Here is a 17453-nt window from a genome sequence, read left to right on the forward strand (position 1 = left end):
CTTGTGGCCAGACTTGTGTTTGGTTTCTCTTTCTACTCCAATACAGATGCCCAAACCTGTCCTACAACCTCTGTCCTCACTGATACAGTAGGGCAGAGGTCAGGGCCCAGCCGAAATTTCACCAAAAACACCCTGGGACGATAGGTACCAAGCAACTTGCAAAGAGTTTGGGTTCTGTTGCCTTCTTAGTTTTTCTTTTTTTTTTTTTTTTTCCTTTTCCAACATCATTAAGAAGCAGGGACAGTTTATTGAACAGATATCATTTAAACATTCTATTCTAAGTGATTATATTGCATTGTGGAGTGTGTGGCAGGCAGGGGTGGGGAGAGGAGAGCCCTAGTAATAGAACAGCGCACAAGGCCCTGGAATTAGCTGATTCTTCATGTTGTGTGACTAAGTAAAGATTCTAAACTATGTCCACAGGGGGTGTCACTTAACACTTATTGTTCGTTGATAAGTTTTTTCCTACCCTTGGCTATTCCTTCTCCCTCCGTCTAATTCCACTTAAGATTCTAAATCTTAGAGAAACAAACATAGGCCTTATTTTGTTGTAGCCAGAAATGAGAAGTACTGATAGTGTGTGGACAAGATTACTTATTTCTGGCAGCTCCTGATTCTAGTATTGCCAGTCAGTGGGACACCACCCTCTCTGTTGGATACATTTATAGTTGTGGCTTCTAACTATGGAAGCTGTTTCTAACCTAAAGGTGCTGCCCTCTCCTTTCCTCTGCTTTGGTCTGCTGCCCTTCCTGCTCTGCTCTTCCCATTCAGAGCAGCCAAGGCCTGGAGGTGCTGCTCCACCCCTCTTCTAAAGCAGAGCAGGGGCTCTCCCTTTGGGAGGGAAGGAAGGACCAAGGGGAGACAAGGTATGGAGGCATTGAGGACAGAGGTGACCATCAGCTTTTAACAACAGCAATCTGGAGGCTCCCCTGCTTCAGAGGAGTGAGCCCATGCAGTTCTTTCTTCCTCTGGGTTCGTACATCAATTGTTTCCACTTCCTTGGGTGTGAGACAGAGAGAGACACACACAGAATGTGTTGACACTGTGATGCTGGCAGGCAGAGAAGCTACTCTGTTTTATCGTGGGCAGAGAGGCCCCTGGATCTCTTCCAAGCCCACTCCTTTTCCCTCCCAAAGCACTGACACACTGATGCCCGCTGGCAGATGGCGACTTCCCTTCACCCATAACCAACGCCTTGTGAATTCTTTTTCCTTTTCAGAGCTACTCTGTGCTAATTGTTCCTGACTGTCAGTACAGGCGCATCAGCTCCATCCTAACAAACAAGACTGAGGTAAAACTGTAAGCACCTTCTGCCTGTGCTTCATTGTTCCTGCGATTGTGCTGTTGTTATTACAGCCCGTACCTGGGGCAACTTCGGATCATCTCAGGAGGCAGACAGAGGAGCCAAAATCATCATCATCATGTGGTTTGACTTTTCAGAGGCCATTACTATGCCTCATGGCCTCTGTTGATGTTGGGAGGAGTTGAAAAAGGGTTGCATGGATTAAAAACCTGCATTACTTTGAAAGCTAATCCACCTGTCAGAGAACAAGATCTTGCTTTTCCTGTACTGGAGCTTGGGCTTCCAACTCCCTCACCATCCACTGTAACAGCTAGATTGTGTCAAGGAGGTTGGACTCTTCAGACTGAGATTTCTGCTCTTTATGTCACAAGAGCGATTGAAGATCACTGGTGATCATTTCATCTTTCACCATACCTGTTAGTGGAGAGCCCTGAAGTTGAGACATGGGTTCTGTAGAAACCACCAGTAGCAAAGCAGGATCTGGTCTGCCCAGTGGAGGAGGCTGCCCTGGAAAAACATCTAGTGTAGACTGTGTTTCAAACCCAAAGAACAGGAAAACCAAAGATGGAAGGAAACACTGCCTAAATCACAAAATGCAGCTCTCCTGCCTTAGTAGATAATTAGGATTTTATAACCAGATAATAAGGAATAAAACTGGGGTTTGGGGTAGCTTCTTAAAACCTGTTGCATTGTCCTGAGTGGTAGTCTTCTTACAACTTTGAACCATGTGAGGGAGAAAGCTTGTCTATGAGGAATGCTGTTGCCAGCCCTGTGCCCAGGAGGAGAGAAGGCTGACTTCTCAAACCCAGGGTTCGGAGGGCATTCTAGACTGAAAGTCAAACCCCTAATGAGGAGTGGCTTGGCTAGTCCCTTGCATCCTCATTTCTTTCACTCTTCACCTTGTGGGTTATTCCCTTCTGGCTACCTCCCAGGAATCCCAACCTAGTTTTGCCTTCTGTGGACATATCACAGTGGCTATGTGCTTGGAGCCAGACATTTTTACTAGCTGAGTCACCTCTCCGAGCCTCAGTTTCCTCCTTGGTAGATAGGAATAAGGATACTAGCTTCACAAGTGAGGGTGAAAGATGATCTGGATTAGATACTTGGTGTGGTACCTAGTGCTCAGTAAATGGTAGCCATCCTAATGGTAGTACTGTTATCTTCGGCCTCCCCTGTCTGGGTAGAGTGTCCAGAGTTTCTATGAGTGGTGATTTATGGCAGGTTTATCTGTCCTACTGGCATTCCTCAGTTGTAACTTGAACACTGACGTGATGATGGGTCAGATCTGGCTATCACAGCTCCAACCGCCTGCTTCTCCTGTGTACTTCCCTCTCAGTTAAATGTTAATTGCTCAGGCACACCCAGTTCCTTGGCTCGGGTGTCTAGCCGTGGGTATATGGCTCAGCTGTCATCTTTAAGCCCCTCCAGGAAAACAAAAAGAAGAAGCTTGGTGGCAGCGCACCATCACTTGGACTTGGATGTTTCTTGATTTCTTGGCGTGCCCAGCCCACTTAGGCGTAACAGTATGGAATGCAAGTTCTACTTGGTGGGAGGCTAGATCTTGGCAACACTTCCATAGCATTGAACACAAGAAGCCAGTCGCACATTCTTGCCTTAATGACGCTGGCAGGGGCTGGCATTTTGCTCCCTTACCTGCTGGAGCAAGGGTTTAGGGAGAGGAGTGTCACAGCACAAACCGGCAGAATGGGGCCCAGCATCCAAGCTCCGTGGAGCAGTGGACAGCATGACCGAGAGACAATGTCTGTTCTGAGCTTTAGGCTATCGGCTGGGCGTCTCCTTCAGTTTTAGACATGGTCATGCACATCCGTATCCCTTATGTTGATTTGTTCATCGGTCAGCATTTACTGCTGTGGATGGGCCAGGGATGTTTGGGATGTTTGCAGACTATAGTGCCTTCCATCCTGAAAAAAAAGTCCCGTGAAGCAGCCCTTCTCCACATTTTGTAGAGAAAGCTAAAGCTCACAGTGATTTAGTGACTTGCCCAAGGTCACACAGGTAGATGTCAGAACCAGAATATTAATTTGAGCCTGTAAGTCTGGGTTTCTGTGGTTTCAGTGAAACTTTAAAACAAATGCTAGTGCCCAGGCCTCAGTGGAGGTGAGTCAAGAGTGGAGGAATCTTTTAGTCAGATTTCTGAGTTCACTTTTCATCCTGCTATCCATGTGCAAGAACCAAATAGCACCAGGGCGTGGTTTGTTCTTAGTGAAATACAGTTGACATATAACATTAGTTTCATGTGTACAACATAATTATTCAATATTGTGTGTATTGTGAAGTGACCCATCACCACAGTTACCAGACCATCTTTTTCTTGTGCTAACAGCTTTTGAGGTCTACTTTCTCAGCAAGTTTCAAATATACAAGCTGGTATTATTAACTATAGTCACCGTGCTGTATGTTACATCCCCAGGACTGACTTCCCTTGGTTTGTTTTTTAAGTGTTGATTTACCTGGTCAGTAGTTCAGTACATTCCTTTCCCTGGTGAACTCAAACCAACTGGGAGTAGAGGACTTGCTTGACTGATCCATCCAACATCGGGCAGAGAAGGGGGAAGGAAGACATGACTAGGTCTGCTCCCTTGTGCAGCTGCGAAGTGGGGGCTGCTGCCAGCACACTGAGGTAGGTGGTCCACAGGAGTTTGAGCATTTATGATAGGCCTGATGCAAGGCAGAGACTCTGCCTTAACCTGCCCAGCAGATGTCAGTCTCCATAGCTTCACCAGTCTGGTAAATTATTCGCGAGGGGAGGTGTAAGGGAGAGGTCTTCATCAGAAGGTGTCTCCCCAGTATACCCATCCCCTGAGGGCCAAGGAGAGGATGTGGGGCTGGGAGGAGAAGGCTGTTCGACTAGAGAAGCCTCTGGTCAATCTGACCTTGACAGATTCTCCCAGGCTGAATTGGGTACAAACTTCCCTGGATGTGACATCCAGCTAGACTCACTTCAGCTACCAAACAGGAGGGTAAAGTCAGCAGTCATGGGGTGTTATTTCAACCACCATGCAGTCTTGCAGCCGGCCTGAGCAAGGGCTGGGTATGAACCAGAGGTGCCAGTCCTGGGATTCTACCCATAGTGCCAAGATGGCCCTTGGCTGGTGGGCTGTGACTTCCCAAAGGTCACTGAGGCTCCTTGCAGTCCTGCAGCCCTCAGGAGAGGTGAAGATGTCCCTCGAGAATGTTTCAACCGACTTTGTGGCCATGAAATCAGCAGAGGCATCAGAAGCCTAGGATATACATGTCCCTCGCTCACTCCCACCAGATGGACACCGGCTCCTGAACTTACCAGGAACCTGGAGGTAGGAATATGCCTGGTGCACCATCCCAGTCTAGCAGGCCACTAGTAAGAATTGCTGACCTAGGAGAGTAGGTTAAGATGACTAACTGCCCAGTTCATTGGAGAGGAAGGGCAAATTCATTAGCAGCTTGAGCAGAAGACTGCCTTGTAGAGTCTCAGGAAGGAAGACAGTGCAGTTGAACAAGTGTGGGCTCGAGTTGGCCAGACCCGGAGCTAAGTTCTGGCTCTGCCTCTGCCTCTAATAGATTCGATTAGCCTTTGCTTGTTTCCTCATCTCTGAAATGGTCATAGGCAGGGGCTGGTGGAAGGGTTCATCAAGATTATGCCTGTAATATGCTTAATAGGGAGCTGGAAACCTAGTGCTTAATATGAATATCTGTTATTGTTGGTTGCACTCAGGCCTGTGGTGTAGGGGCTGACTGGACCTCCAAGGAGGAGGTGGACAAGAGAGAAAGATGTGTTATGTTGAGGAGAGGAGGGCACTGGACTTCTGGGGTTTCAGAGATGCGTCACCTGGCTGGTTTCATGAGGTTGGGCCTGAGCCCAGGGTGGGGCACATGAGAGAAACCAATGGCTGCTGCAGCCAGGACAAAAGCAGCCCTGTTTAGTTAGCATCCTGAAAGCCAGAGAGGCTTTCATGTGCTGTAAACCACAGGGTGTACCCCAGTGCCTGGAGGACCTCCAGGAGGAGCAGATAGGTGGCAGCGACTGTGGTCTTGTAGGGGGAAGCAGGTCTGGGGGGACACAGGCCAGGGTGTGGACCAAGAAGGAGAAGGGCAGGGCACCATGTGTGTTGGCTGGGACAGCATGGGCTCTGCCGGGGCCCAGAAGGCCTGCGATCACTGGTGAGGGCTCATGCATTCCATCCTGCCACAGATATTTATTGAGCATGCACGATGTGCCCGGCTGTGTGCCAGTTTAACAGCTGTATTCTGTTTGTGTGGAATGCGTGTCCCCAAGTAGAGGTGATGGTACCGACTTCACAGGCTTGCTGGGGGAAAGGCGTTTTCATGTGTCCTTTCCCAGATCAGTGAGCCCGTCAGCTCCCAGCTGCGGAAGGAGCTGACACAGGGACATCCAAAACTCCCTTATTACCCTGAGTATAACAAATAGAACATGGTCACAGTATTAAAAAACAGCAGGAAGTAGGTGCAGGCTACCACAGAGTAGGCACCGGGGACACGGTCCTTCGAGTCGGCAGTTAGTTACTCGGAAAAAGCCAGTTATGATTGTAAAAATTTTATTCTCTTTAATAATAATAATAATTCCACTAAAATTATACAAAGTACATTCAATACTTAAGAGTGGCGAGGGTGGGGAGAAGGAGGAGAGGAAGCCAGTTTGGCCTGGAAGCATCATCAGTCAACTCCAACAAAGGAAGCCCAGCTGGGCTGGAGGAAGTTGGGGGTGGAGGTCCGGTTGTAAAAAAAAAAAAAATAGGGCCACCCACAAGGAAGCAGGGTGAGCGTGCATGTTCCTGGGGAGGGCGGGAGGCCCAGCCGGCATGCTGCTGCTGGGTGAGGGCTGGCACTCAGGCGGGCTCCGAGTTGGTGGGGGGCAGGTTTTTATGCTTGAAATACTGAACAACTTGTTGGGGCAGTTCCGCCAGCACAGCTTTGGCCAAGGTCTCTTTTGCCGCCTGCAGGGTAAGGGTGGAGAGCGAGGAGAGAGAGGATTACTGGGTGAAGTGGGGAGGCACACCACGCCCAGGCAGCTGGTGTAGAAGGTGTCCCTGGAGGACAAGCTGGACCAGAGCTGTCTAACACTGTCATCCCTCAGTCCAGCCCAAGCCTGAAATCCCACCTTTAGCAGTGCTTTCCTTTGCCTTTACACTAAGTGTGACTCTTACCTGAGGACTCGACGTGCCAGGGAGTAACATTTCAGGATGAATTTGTCTGTAGGAGGCTTTTGGGGGAAAGAGATGGTGGAGGCGGGCTACACAGCCTACTCATCTTGCAAACATTTCCTGATCTCCTCCTTGGCCGGGATCAAGGTGCTGTAACTGTCTGGTTCACTGCTCATCACCCAGACACAGGCCGGGCACACCAGGAGCTTGGTCAGTGTCCATGCGGTGCCTGGGTGGGCAGTGCTCAGCACTTGTCCTCAGGAAGCTCACACTCCAGAGGAAGGAACTAAACCAGCTCAGGCAAACCCACAGGGTACTGGGCAGAGAGGTGAGTATCAGTGCTTCCAGACTGGAGTGACGAGTTCTTCCTGGGACTAGCTCCCAGGACCTGAGTCACAGCACCCCGAAGTCCTTATAGTTGAGGCAGCGGAGGCCAGGAGGAGAGGAACACAGTGTGCCTCTCGTCGAATGAGAGGTAGGCTCCAGGCTGGCAGTATAGGGTGGCATCTGAGAGCTCCCTCTGGGGCTGCTTGTGGGCCCTGATGCAAGGGCAGTGCCCAAGAAGTTAATGCCAGCCTCCCTGTAAGCAGACCTGGGTCTCTTGCAGAAGGACCAGAGCCACCTCCAGGAGCTTAGGAGGCCTCCAGTTCCCCCTTAGAGAAACCCTCAGGGAGAGGAGGCCATTGTAAGGTGGGCCTTGTTTTCCACCTGAAGTGAGGAGACTGGTGAGCTATGAATCACAGGAAAGCCCCTCGCACCCCAGGGCCTCTGCTGTCATCTTTTTCTCTTGGGAGGCTTTGCCCCACTTGGATAATTCTGACTTTTGGTTCAGGGTTAGAAGGCAGGTCCTCCCAGAACCCCTGTCACGTAGCCTCACCTGGGGACAGGGCCTGGCATGGCCCCGGGCACATAGTAGGCCCTCAGGAAGTATGTAGTCAACGGAGCTGAGAGTAGAGGAGCCTAGGACTGGGCAGGCAATACCATCGCCTTCAGCCTGGTTTATTAAGTATGCTGGTTGGGGTCCTGTAACTGCCCCCTCCCCAGTCCGCGCCCACACTCACATTGCGGAATTCTCGAAAGGGCACAAACTGCACAATATCGCGGGCTGCCTCCTCCCCCGTGTGGGAGCGCAGCATGCGGCTGTCCCCGTCCAGGAACTCCATGGCCGCGAAGTCGGCATTGCCCACACCCACGATGATGATGGACATGGGCAGCTTGGAAGCCTGTACCACGGCGTGCCGCGTCTCCTCCATGTCACTGATGACACCGTCCGTGATGATGAGGAGGATGAAGTACTGCTGTGGAGGGGATCAGCAGGCACTCAGCACAGCCCAGGGCCCCTGGCTGCCCTTCCCCTCCCTCCTTTCCCACCCGCCCCAACCCCTCTGACCCCCGGGAGGAAGGTGCACTCCTCCCAGAACTGCTGCCAGATCGCAGAGCACCTCCCTCCACACTCGGGCCCTGCAGGCCTCTCTATCACAGCCGGGAGCACAGACTGCTTGCTCTCTTCTCTGGCTTTCCCAGCTCAGGAGTCTGACAGCTCTGGACTCCAGGCCTGGCTCTGATAGTGGCTACACCGTGGGACTCAACTGGCTGTGCCTCAGTTTCTTCAGCTGCAGAATGGGAGTTCCCATACCTCTCAGAGACCCTGCCAGCCACGTGGTAGCAGCCCGGTAATTGACATCTGTACCCCCAGCAGAGCGAGCGAGGCCCACGACTGCTGGGGAAGATGCCTTTTGGCTTGTGGACTCTGAGACCAGCCTGCCCTTCTCTGTTCCACCTGCACGTGAACACCTGTGACCCTGCTCATTCCCCATCGGCACGGCCGACCTTGTAGGAGCTAAGCAGGTCATCTAGGTCAGTGCTCCTGGGAGTGTGGGGTCTGCTAGCAACAAGCAGATTCTGGGCACACCCCAGACACAGCATCAGTCACAGTGGGGAGGGTACTGGTTTTGCAGTGGTCTTTGAATTCTACAAACTGGACCCAGGAGGAAGTCTGTCTGGTGCTAGTGTGTCGCACTTGCTAACCCTTCCTGTTAACAAAGAGAAGGCAGGAACCTCAGAGCTCCAGAGACAGCAGTCTCTAGGTAGACCTTGCTACCACTGTGCTGCCTGATGTATTTATTTTTATTGTTACTCTCTATCATAGCAAACAATAACTAACTTTTCCTGTATAGTGGGTTATAGTTTCTTTACAAAATTAAGTGGAAAAAAATACTGAATAACAATTAGTGTAGATGATAGGTGGCCATAGCACAGACTGTGGAGGAGGTGGGTGAGTGAATAAAGTTCAGGAAAGCTCACTGGATGATCTCTGGGCAGAAGCCCCAGGACTCTGAGGCTGCCTGAGATCGCATCTTCAACTTGGCTCTGTGCCTAGCGCCCCCTGGCCCCTTTTGGGGATGCAGTTTTCCCCATCCATAAAATGAACAGAAAAGCCCTTGTGGTCCTAATAGTCTCTGTTTAGGGCTTTTGCCTTTTCATCTGACCCTTTCGATTCTTAGGCGATGTGGACCCAGAATGGTCAAAGTCATAGAGCTAAAAAAGACAGAACCAAGTCAGCATCTGGCCATCTTCTCACCCAGCAAAGCCGTTCACTGCCTGGGAAACATGGAGACCACAGGTTCAGCCATCAAGGATTCCTTACTCTCCTGCCTATCCCCCAGGCACAGCTGTGGAAGGCAGGAATGAACTGCATGGAGGTATGGACCCCACCATCCTAAGCCCCAACCCCCAACAGTAATCCAACTTCTGCACTGTGCCTTTAAGAGACTGATCACTTGGCTGAGGCTGGATACCTGTTGCTATGGAGATGGCAGCCTGAATCCTTGCAGTGGAGGCTGCTGCTGCCAGTCCCCATTCCTGCGGTTGGGGGTCACCCCATAAGCCCTTCCAGACTCTTGTCCCCTCACAGCCCACCATCGTCCCAGCCAGCCAGCACCCCCTTCTCTTTGTGGTCCTCTAACCCCACTTCTGGAGAAGGCAATTGCACCCCACTCCAGTACTCTTGCCTGGAAAATTCCATGGACGGAGGAGCCTGGTAGGCTGCAGTCCATGGGGTCCCTAAGAGTCGGACACGACTGAGCGACTTCACTTTCACTTTTCCCTTTCATGCACTGGAGAAGGAAATGGCAACCCACTCCAGTATTCTTGTCTGGAGAATCCCAGGGACGGCGGAGCCTGGTGGGCTGCCGTCTATGGGGTCGCACAGAGTCGGACACGACTGAAGCGACTTAGCAGCAGCAGTAGCAGCAGCAACCCCACTTCTATCCTACCACAAATGGTCCAGGGCAGTATTTCTGGGGTACCTAAGTTGGCAAGAGAAGCCTGAGAATAATGACAGAAAAGAACACTTGGCCTTGGGTGACGGGCTTCTCCACTCAGTGGGTGGGGCTGGTTTCTAAGCCTCGTCCAGCTCAGATCACAGTCTCCCACCCTCCTCCTGACACGGCCCTCTTGACTCTTCCCTTTCAGCCAGCCACGTGTCTGCATTTGGAGACTTGGAGCACGCAGGCCTGGGTTCCTGCAGAACTGTTGGCACCAACTAAAAGGGTGAGTCATGGTGGTGGTGACCACATACACTCGCTGTCACCCTCACGCTGGGATTCTCCTTTTGGAGGTGGGGGGACAGGCTGAGGGAGGTTCAATGACTTGCTCAAGGACTCAGCCAGGAAGGGCATAGTCGAGGTTCAAGCCCAAGCCTGGGGCTCTTGCCACGATGGCATCAGTGGCCAGTAGCTGTCTCTCCAGTAGTGGGGCCTGGCAGGGCAAAGACTTCTGCACCCTCTCCCCCAGCACCCCAGTGTCAGGAGGCCTGAAGGGCCAGGACAGCAGCCTAGGGCAGGGCCCAGAGGCATGGCACGCAACTCTCAACCCTCCTGTGCACCGGCCAGACACCCACAGTGCCCACACCTATGTGCCCAGCCTCAGCATCTGTGCAGCTGGGCCTGCCGGGGAGCAGCCTGGGCCAGCCTTGGCACTGGAAGTGCCGCTGACAAGTCCTGGGCTTCATGCCCATCCCAGGCAAAAATGAGGTTGTCCAGAAGCCTGAAGGCTACTGCAACCCCAGGGGTCCACGATCTCATCCCCAAGACATCAAAGGGGAGATGGGAAGGATGCTGTGGAAGGGGAGAAAGAAGGGAGGAGTCAGGCACGAGGAGCTGGGCAGGGCCTCTGCTGTCCCCATGGACAGTCCTGGTCTACCCTGCCCCAAGCTTTCCCACCTCCGTGCCTTTCCTGGTTTACCTCCTGCCCGGGAACCCTCCCCAGCCACAGCTCCAAGGCTCCCCGGAGGCCTGAGCTCTGCTTCCGCTGCCAGCAAATACCCCCAGGGGAGGGCTCCTCTGGACACTCCTCCCACCCCCACCCCCCTGCCCCCTAAGAGCTCCTCAGGGCAGCCCCTCCCCAAAGGCCTTCTGTATCTCATGGGCCTGGCATCCTGTGCGTGCTCCATAAACAAGACCAACTGCCACCGGGTCAAACCCAGACCCCAAATTCCCAACATATTACAAGGATGGAGTGTATCTTGCCCTTACCCAAGAAGTTTTTCAGGTTTCTCAGGCTGTAAATGATCACTTCCCCTAACACATTTAATGTGTGACTTGATTTATATGAAACTGATTTGACCACAGAATTCCAGGCAGAGTCCGGGAAAGTTGCACGAACTCCTAGCTTCTTTCTGAGAAGTTGGCAGCTGAGGTCCCTGGGGAGTGGAGGGAGATTCCCAGGGTGCTGACTGCTTCCGGCTCCCCTCCACCCCTGCCCTGACGGCTTAGGACACTGGTTGCCTAGGCAGCCAACCAGCAATGGACCACGGATGGGAAGGCCCAGGTCATAGGGGTCAGAGCAGAGGGGAGGATGAGAAACTCTCCACAATTTGGTCCCACCCAAACTTAGTATCTTTCAGTGACTGTCACTGCCCTCAAGAGAAAGTCCAGGTTCCTCACTGGCTTAGAAGGCATCTCTGGGACCTGGCCTACCTTTCAACCTTACCCCCACCCACCCCTCTTACATCACACCCCTTCCTTCAGTTACGCCACACCTCCAAGCCTTTGCCCTATCCTATTCCCTCTGCCTGGGACACGCCACACACACACTCCCTTTATGAGACCAACTCTTAAGCAGCCTCCAAGTCTCAGCTTGGACATCACTCCTGAAGGAAGCCAGCTCTGAGCCCTCTGCCTGGGGTAGGTGCCATCTTTATAATCCTGCACTTCTGCCATCACAGGTTTAATCAGTTGGCATTACAGCTGCTGTCTCCTGGCCCAGCTCCCCACTAGACCACTGGCCCTGGAAGGGCAGAGGCCACAGCCTGGGATCATGGTCTCCCCAGTGCCGCAGAGAAACACCCACTATAAAACTGAGCTGTGTGAATGAATGTGAGCGCGCGGGACTGCCTGGAGAGATGCTTCCACCACCTGCTCTTGATTTCCTGTGCGTGGGTGTGCGTGCATGTTCGTGTGCTGGGGACAGGGAGGATGAAGCCACACCAAATGTTTCCCAAACAGCGGCTGTTCGAAAGCATCAGGTAATGCACAGATCACTTCCTTTTGCTTTAGGCCTAAATGAGCTCAGCATCACCAATTGCCGGCCCAAGAGGCATCCTCAGAAGATTCACCAACCCACGTTGATTAGGGGCTGTCAAGTGCCAGGCTCTGTGCTGAGCAGTTTGGATGCCGATCTGCTTGAATCCTTGCAGTGCTTCCCTTAGGCAGGCAGCGTTCCATCATCCTCGTTGTACAGGTGAGAAAACCGAAGTTTGGAGAGCTTCAGCAACCTGCTCTGGGTCCGACTGTCAGGAAGTGGGGGAGCTGGGATTTAAACCAGGTCGATGGGCCCCCAGAGCTTGAGGCTGAACCGTCAGGCAGCCCCATCTTCAGTGCACAGTGATACAGACGGAGTGAAGGCAGGAGGTCGTCTTGGAGAGGAGAGTGGGAGGGGCCTCTTGCAGCCCAGAGATGCTGGCCCAAGGTCACACCTAGGGTGGGTGACAGGGCTTCCCCAGGGTGAGGGAGCCAGGGTTGGAAGGACCTGGTCATGACGAAAGGGGCTGGGGTATTGTGAGGATTAGGCTGGTCAGGATTAAGACTGGCGCCAAGAGCAAGCGCCAAGTTCTTCCCTGTGAGGGCCCTCAGCAGCTGTTCCCCAGAACACAAGACACCTTCCTGGCAGTCCCCAGGGCCCAAGCCTCTCCAGACTGAGGGTGTAGCGGGTACTGGCCCCCTTCTCCTCAGGACCTCAGCTCCTGCCCCTGCTCAGCAGGTGAAAGAGCCCAAGAGGAACGCTGGGCTCCATTCCTGCTCCACTCCATTCTTTACGCTTAAACAAGAATGCAGGCCATTCTTCCATCCCTCTGAAAGCGAGTTCAGGCAGATAAAAGACTAGGCGGGACAGTGGCCTGGGCAGCAGCAGGCATCCAAACAGTGTGTGAGGTGAGGGGCTGCCCTCCCTCTGCCCTCTCCAATTCTAACCCAGGAACATAAAAAAGCAACTTGCAGGTCCTCCCCAGTTACTTCCCATTCAGGTGGGCTCACTTGTCCCATTTCATAAAGGAAACAGGCTCAGAGCTGTCAGCTGCTACCACCAAGGCCAGGACTAGAGCAGGTCATGCTCCCTGGAGCAGAAACGACCAGGACCACCTGCCTTCAAACCGACCTCGTGCACTGACTCCTTCCTCTCCGTCACCGGCATCTGCCGTCCCCTCTGCCGCCTGTCTTTGCTCGTCCTCAGGGCGCACTGGTTGCCAGCTGTTGTGTTATCACATTTTAATACTACCACCACCACCTCAAGGTAGGTCCTATTACTGTTCCCATGGTACACACGAGGCTCAGAGAGGGTAAGTGATTTACCCAGGCCACACAGTGATGAACAGGCAGGGGCAGGATTCACACCCTGGCAGGCTGACTGACCCCAGGACCCCCTTTCCCACAGACCCTCTGCTGCCTCCCAATCAGTCAGACCACGTGCTGCTGCCCTGCCCTCCCCAGGCTGACCGGTGTCGTCTTCTCTCATAACCTCCCCTCCTCTTATTTTTGCCTCTGTCTTCGGGAAGTCAACTTCTACCTCCTCAGCAGGTGCCTCCCTCCTCTGGGCAGTCCGAATGGGACCAAGTCCCTTTCCTTTGAGAGAGGCCTTGGCTGAGTCACCCCCTCCCAGCTCCCCGTGTGGTGCACAGCACACGACAGGGGCCAACTTAAATCCATCCATTCCCAGAACACGAGTGTCTGCCGCAGCACAGGCCCCGGAGTAGGTGAGAGAACACACACACAGCCCAGCCCCATGGGGCTGAGGGTGCAATGCGGGAGACACACAAGAGACAGAAACGTGGAGTATGTGAAGGAGATGTTGCTGCCATCATCAGAGTCAAGAGAGGCATAAACAGAAGGCAGGAGAGAGGCTTGAGTGAGTGTTCAGGGAAGGCCGCAGGGAAGTAGCAGTTGAGGGGACGCTGAGGGATGGGACGGAGCCAGTGTCGTGAAGAACCTCCAGGCAGAGGAGACGGCAGAACAAAGGATCTGTTGGGAGACAAGCTGGTGTGTCTGAGGGGCAGGAACAAGGTGGAGGGGGGATGGTCACTGCACGTGAAGAAAGGAGCGTGGGGATGGAGGGGAGGAGGTGGGCAGAGACAGGATCTGATGTCTGCAGTTAAAGGACACGTCAGCAGGAGCATGGATAGGAGGGGTGGGGGCGCCTGTGGGGTCCAGGGAGAGGTGATAGTGGCCACTGCAGTGGGGCAGCCGGCGAATGGAGGCAGAGTGAAAGGGGCAGTCAGGAGAGACTTCAGCACTTGTGCAGAAACCCTTTCCTTCCAGAGGAGAAGGAAACCTCCTTCCACTGAGGGCTGGGACTGTGGCAGGGGCTCAGGGGCCTCGTCATTGGACCTATGCCTCAGTCACAGTCCAGGTTCCACCACCCCAATGCGGGTGCTGGTTCCCAAGTAGGCTCAGCGACCCTTTGGTGACCCCAACACTGGCACTGGGCCTGGAGCTGGGAGGGCGAGGGGAAGGAGAGTGCCTGGGATGCACGATACCCCGGACAGCTGTTTGGCATATATTCCAGATGCCACATAGCAGCCCTGTCACTGAGCGCCAGACCTGGGCCAGACAGTTCCAAAGCCCTCAGTGTGAGGTAGGGCTGCTCTAATTGGAACTGCATGGCCCACCTGAGGGCTGCAGGGACCCCAGACCCAGGTTTCCCTCTGCCCATGAACGCACTTCCCAATAATCACAACCCTATTTTCTACTAAGCACGAACAATGGAATGGCTCTCTGTCCAGGAGTCTGTGCTCGAGGAAGCCGGAACCAAGACAAACTTGTCCCAAATCCCTTCCATCCATGCAGGTAAACTAAAAGTGGACAGACACCGGGCTCACCCAGGATCTTAGAACACGGAGAGGCAGAACACCCAGCCGGTGCCTGCCCACACCAGTGGTCACCTACTCACCGTGGCTGTCTGCTGCTGCGTGGCTTGGGCTGCAAACCGGGCCACATGGTTGACGATAGGAGAGAAATTGGTGGGACCGTAGAAGCGGATGTGGGGCAGGCAAGCCGAATATGCCTGGGCGATGCCGTCCACACCTGCCTCAGGGAGAAGAGAAGACTCTGGATCAGCCTGGTCCTCCCTGACCCTGCACCCACGCTCTGCTGCCCCCCACCCAAACACCCCTGCCGTGCCCAGTCTGAGCCCTGGGGTACTGGAAGCTCCCAGAGAGCAGGGCAAGAGTGGAATAAAGAGCCCTGAACATGGAGTCTGACCTGAGTTCCAGTCCTGCCTTTACCACTTCTTAGTCATGGGGCCTGGAGGAAGGTACTTATATCTTTCTGATCCTGTCAAAGGGACTGGTAGTCTCCACTCTTGGGAAGCTGGCAGGAGGGGGGTCTAGCACGCTCCTCTTGGAGAAGGAGTGGGCAGAGCCTGTAGTGACACTCTGGGGTCCCAGGGAGCCATTTGGGGGTCCATTCTGCACGTGCTGTGGTTTCTCAGGGTTGGTGAGGGGACTAAGAGGTTTGCACAGCCCCTGCAGACAGAAGGTACTCTGTAAATAGCTGCCATTACAAGCCTGAGAATACTGCCTGCCCTGCCATCCTGTCTAGAAGGCCTCTGGCCAGAGATGAGGTAAATGGATAGAATGTCTCTGTCTGCTCCAAACCAGACAGACCCCAGCCGGAGGACAGGACCACACTTCCAACCAACAGAGGCCCACAGCTTCTGAATCACAGCATCGTCCCTAAGGTGGTGACCTGATGCAGTCCCCTCCCAAATACAAACCTGACCCAGCTTCAGGGATCCCCAGGGAAGGCAGATGCTACATCTGAAGCCGGTTGAAGCTAGGTGCTCTCGTGGGGTCAGGGACCACCCTCTTCCATACCCTTTCTTTCACTGTTTCTTAACTGACTGGGAGGCTCAGAAATCCTCTGAGGCCTGGAGCAGGGAGAGCACAGACACCACGCTCACTGCCTGCCCCTCCCTCTTGCCCAGCACCCCTGCCCAGGTGGGGCAGGACACAGCTGGGCTCTCCCAGTGAGGGCAGGAGGGAGGGGAGAGGGAGGGGTGTAATTTGCTCCTCCTCATCTACACAGGGCTTTCTGTCAACGCTTCCCTTTATTCTCACCTGACTACGCAGTGAGGGGAGCTCCATCCCCTGGGGTAGGTGAAGAGGCCCAGGCCCAGTGGGGTGCAGTGACCTCTCCAAGTTACACAGCCAGGAAAAGGCACAGCTGGCCCTGAATGCCAGGCCACCTGACTCCAAATTCCAGCTTCTTCCCTATCTGCCATCCTGAGCAAGTGTGATGGGGAGAGGAGCGAAAGACAGAAAGCTGTACTCCGCCCAGGGAGACCAGGGCTGATGCAGGGGGCTTGACACTCACCCGAGCAGAAGGGGTTGGTAGGGTTGAAGTTGATGGCGAACTCATGGGAGACCTGAAATGCAGAGAAAATAGTGAGTCAGAGCCTCCTGGCCTATACCTGGACCCAGGCAGGCTCACCCGCTGCCAAGCAAGACTCCCTCTGAGGGAGACTGGCTCTTTGCTGCCCAACCCCAGGTCAAGGCTGTGACACCCCCTGCATCTGCTTTTACCTCCACTGCTGGCTCTGAGTGACCACGAGGCCCAACCACCTCCACTTGATAAACAGAAGAAACTGGGACCCTTCTCTCACTCAGCATGTCCGACTCCTTGCAACCCTGTGGACTACATCCCGCCAGGCTCCTCTGTCCGTGGAATTTTCCAGGCAAGAATACTGGAGCAGGTTGCCATTTCCTACTCCAGGGGATATTCCCAACCCAGGGATTGAACCCATGTCTCTTGCATCTGGCAAGCAGATTCTTTACCACTGCGCCACCTGTGAAACCCCCAGATCCTTCTACACCACCCCGATCTCTTCTGGGGGGGCAGGGCTGTCTCTGCCTCCTCGCCCCAGTCAAGAAGCCCTGAATAGGCAGAGATGTGTCTGAGGGTGACGGGTTCAAGGAGCAGTTGGAGCGCTCCTTCGCCACCTGCTTTCAAGGTAGAATTTCACATAACTAGAATTCCCCTTCTTCAGGCCTCGAGGGCCTTCCCCCATCTCGCTAATAAGCACGAGTGCTTGGAAGAAAGCCCACCTTATGCCAGCAAGCCAAGCTGGGGCTTAGCTGACAACCCACGCAGAGCAGGACTTGGGGATCAGGAAACATAATGGGGCCAGAAGGGCAGGGAGTAGAGAGCTCTGTCCCGGTTCCTGCAGACCCAGCTCCGAGCCTGGGAGGGTCATCAAAGGTGACCCTGCACACTCCTGGAAGCCGCAGGCCCACACAGGGACCCATAACCAGACCACGTTCAGGGCTGTGGGTAAGACCGGTGGCTGCAGACCCCAGGACCGTAGGAGGCCCAGAGCTCAGGTGGGGGTTAGGGTCTGCCCGGTTTCCCCACGTGGGTGCTGCAGCCCACGTCCAGCACCTTGCCAGCATCCCCTCACTCATTCTTCACAACAATCCAGAGAAAGGTCTGGTATCACCC

At 53.9% G+C, this 17453-nt stretch overlaps 1 protein-coding gene across 6 annotated transcripts in view; it reads right to left on the reverse strand.

The window, feature by feature from the left end:
• Positions 1–5839: 5839 nt before the first annotated feature.
• CPNE2 (copine 2) overlaps positions 5840–17453 on the reverse strand; it is a 54392-nt gene continuing 42778 nt past the window's right edge. For 3 of the 6 annotated variants that reach the window (XM_081514267.1, XM_081514265.1, XM_081514270.1), the window contains 4 exons: positions 16329–16380; positions 14905–15038; positions 7524–7760; positions 5840–6255 (listed from right to left, as the gene is read on the reverse strand). In XM_081514267.1, coding sequence (XP_081370393.1) covers positions 6148–6255; positions 7524–7760; positions 14905–15038; positions 16329–16380 — 531 coding nt within the window. In that variant the 3' untranslated portion in view covers positions 5840–6147. Of the gene's footprint in view, positions 6256–7523; positions 7761–11050; positions 12254–13791; positions 13977–14904; positions 15039–16328; positions 16381–17453 lie in introns of those variants that run through there. The other 3 variants (XM_081514266.1, XM_081514269.1, XM_081514268.1) reach the window with 3 other exon arrangements.

The sequence above is a fragment of the Giraffa tippelskirchi genome, chromosome 7 (genome assembly GCF_054371585.1).
Source record: "Giraffa tippelskirchi isolate mGirTip1 chromosome 7, T2T-mGirTip1v1.2.pri, whole genome shotgun sequence".
NCBI classification, from domain to species: domain Eukaryota; kingdom Metazoa; phylum Chordata; class Mammalia; order Artiodactyla; family Giraffidae; genus Giraffa; species Giraffa tippelskirchi.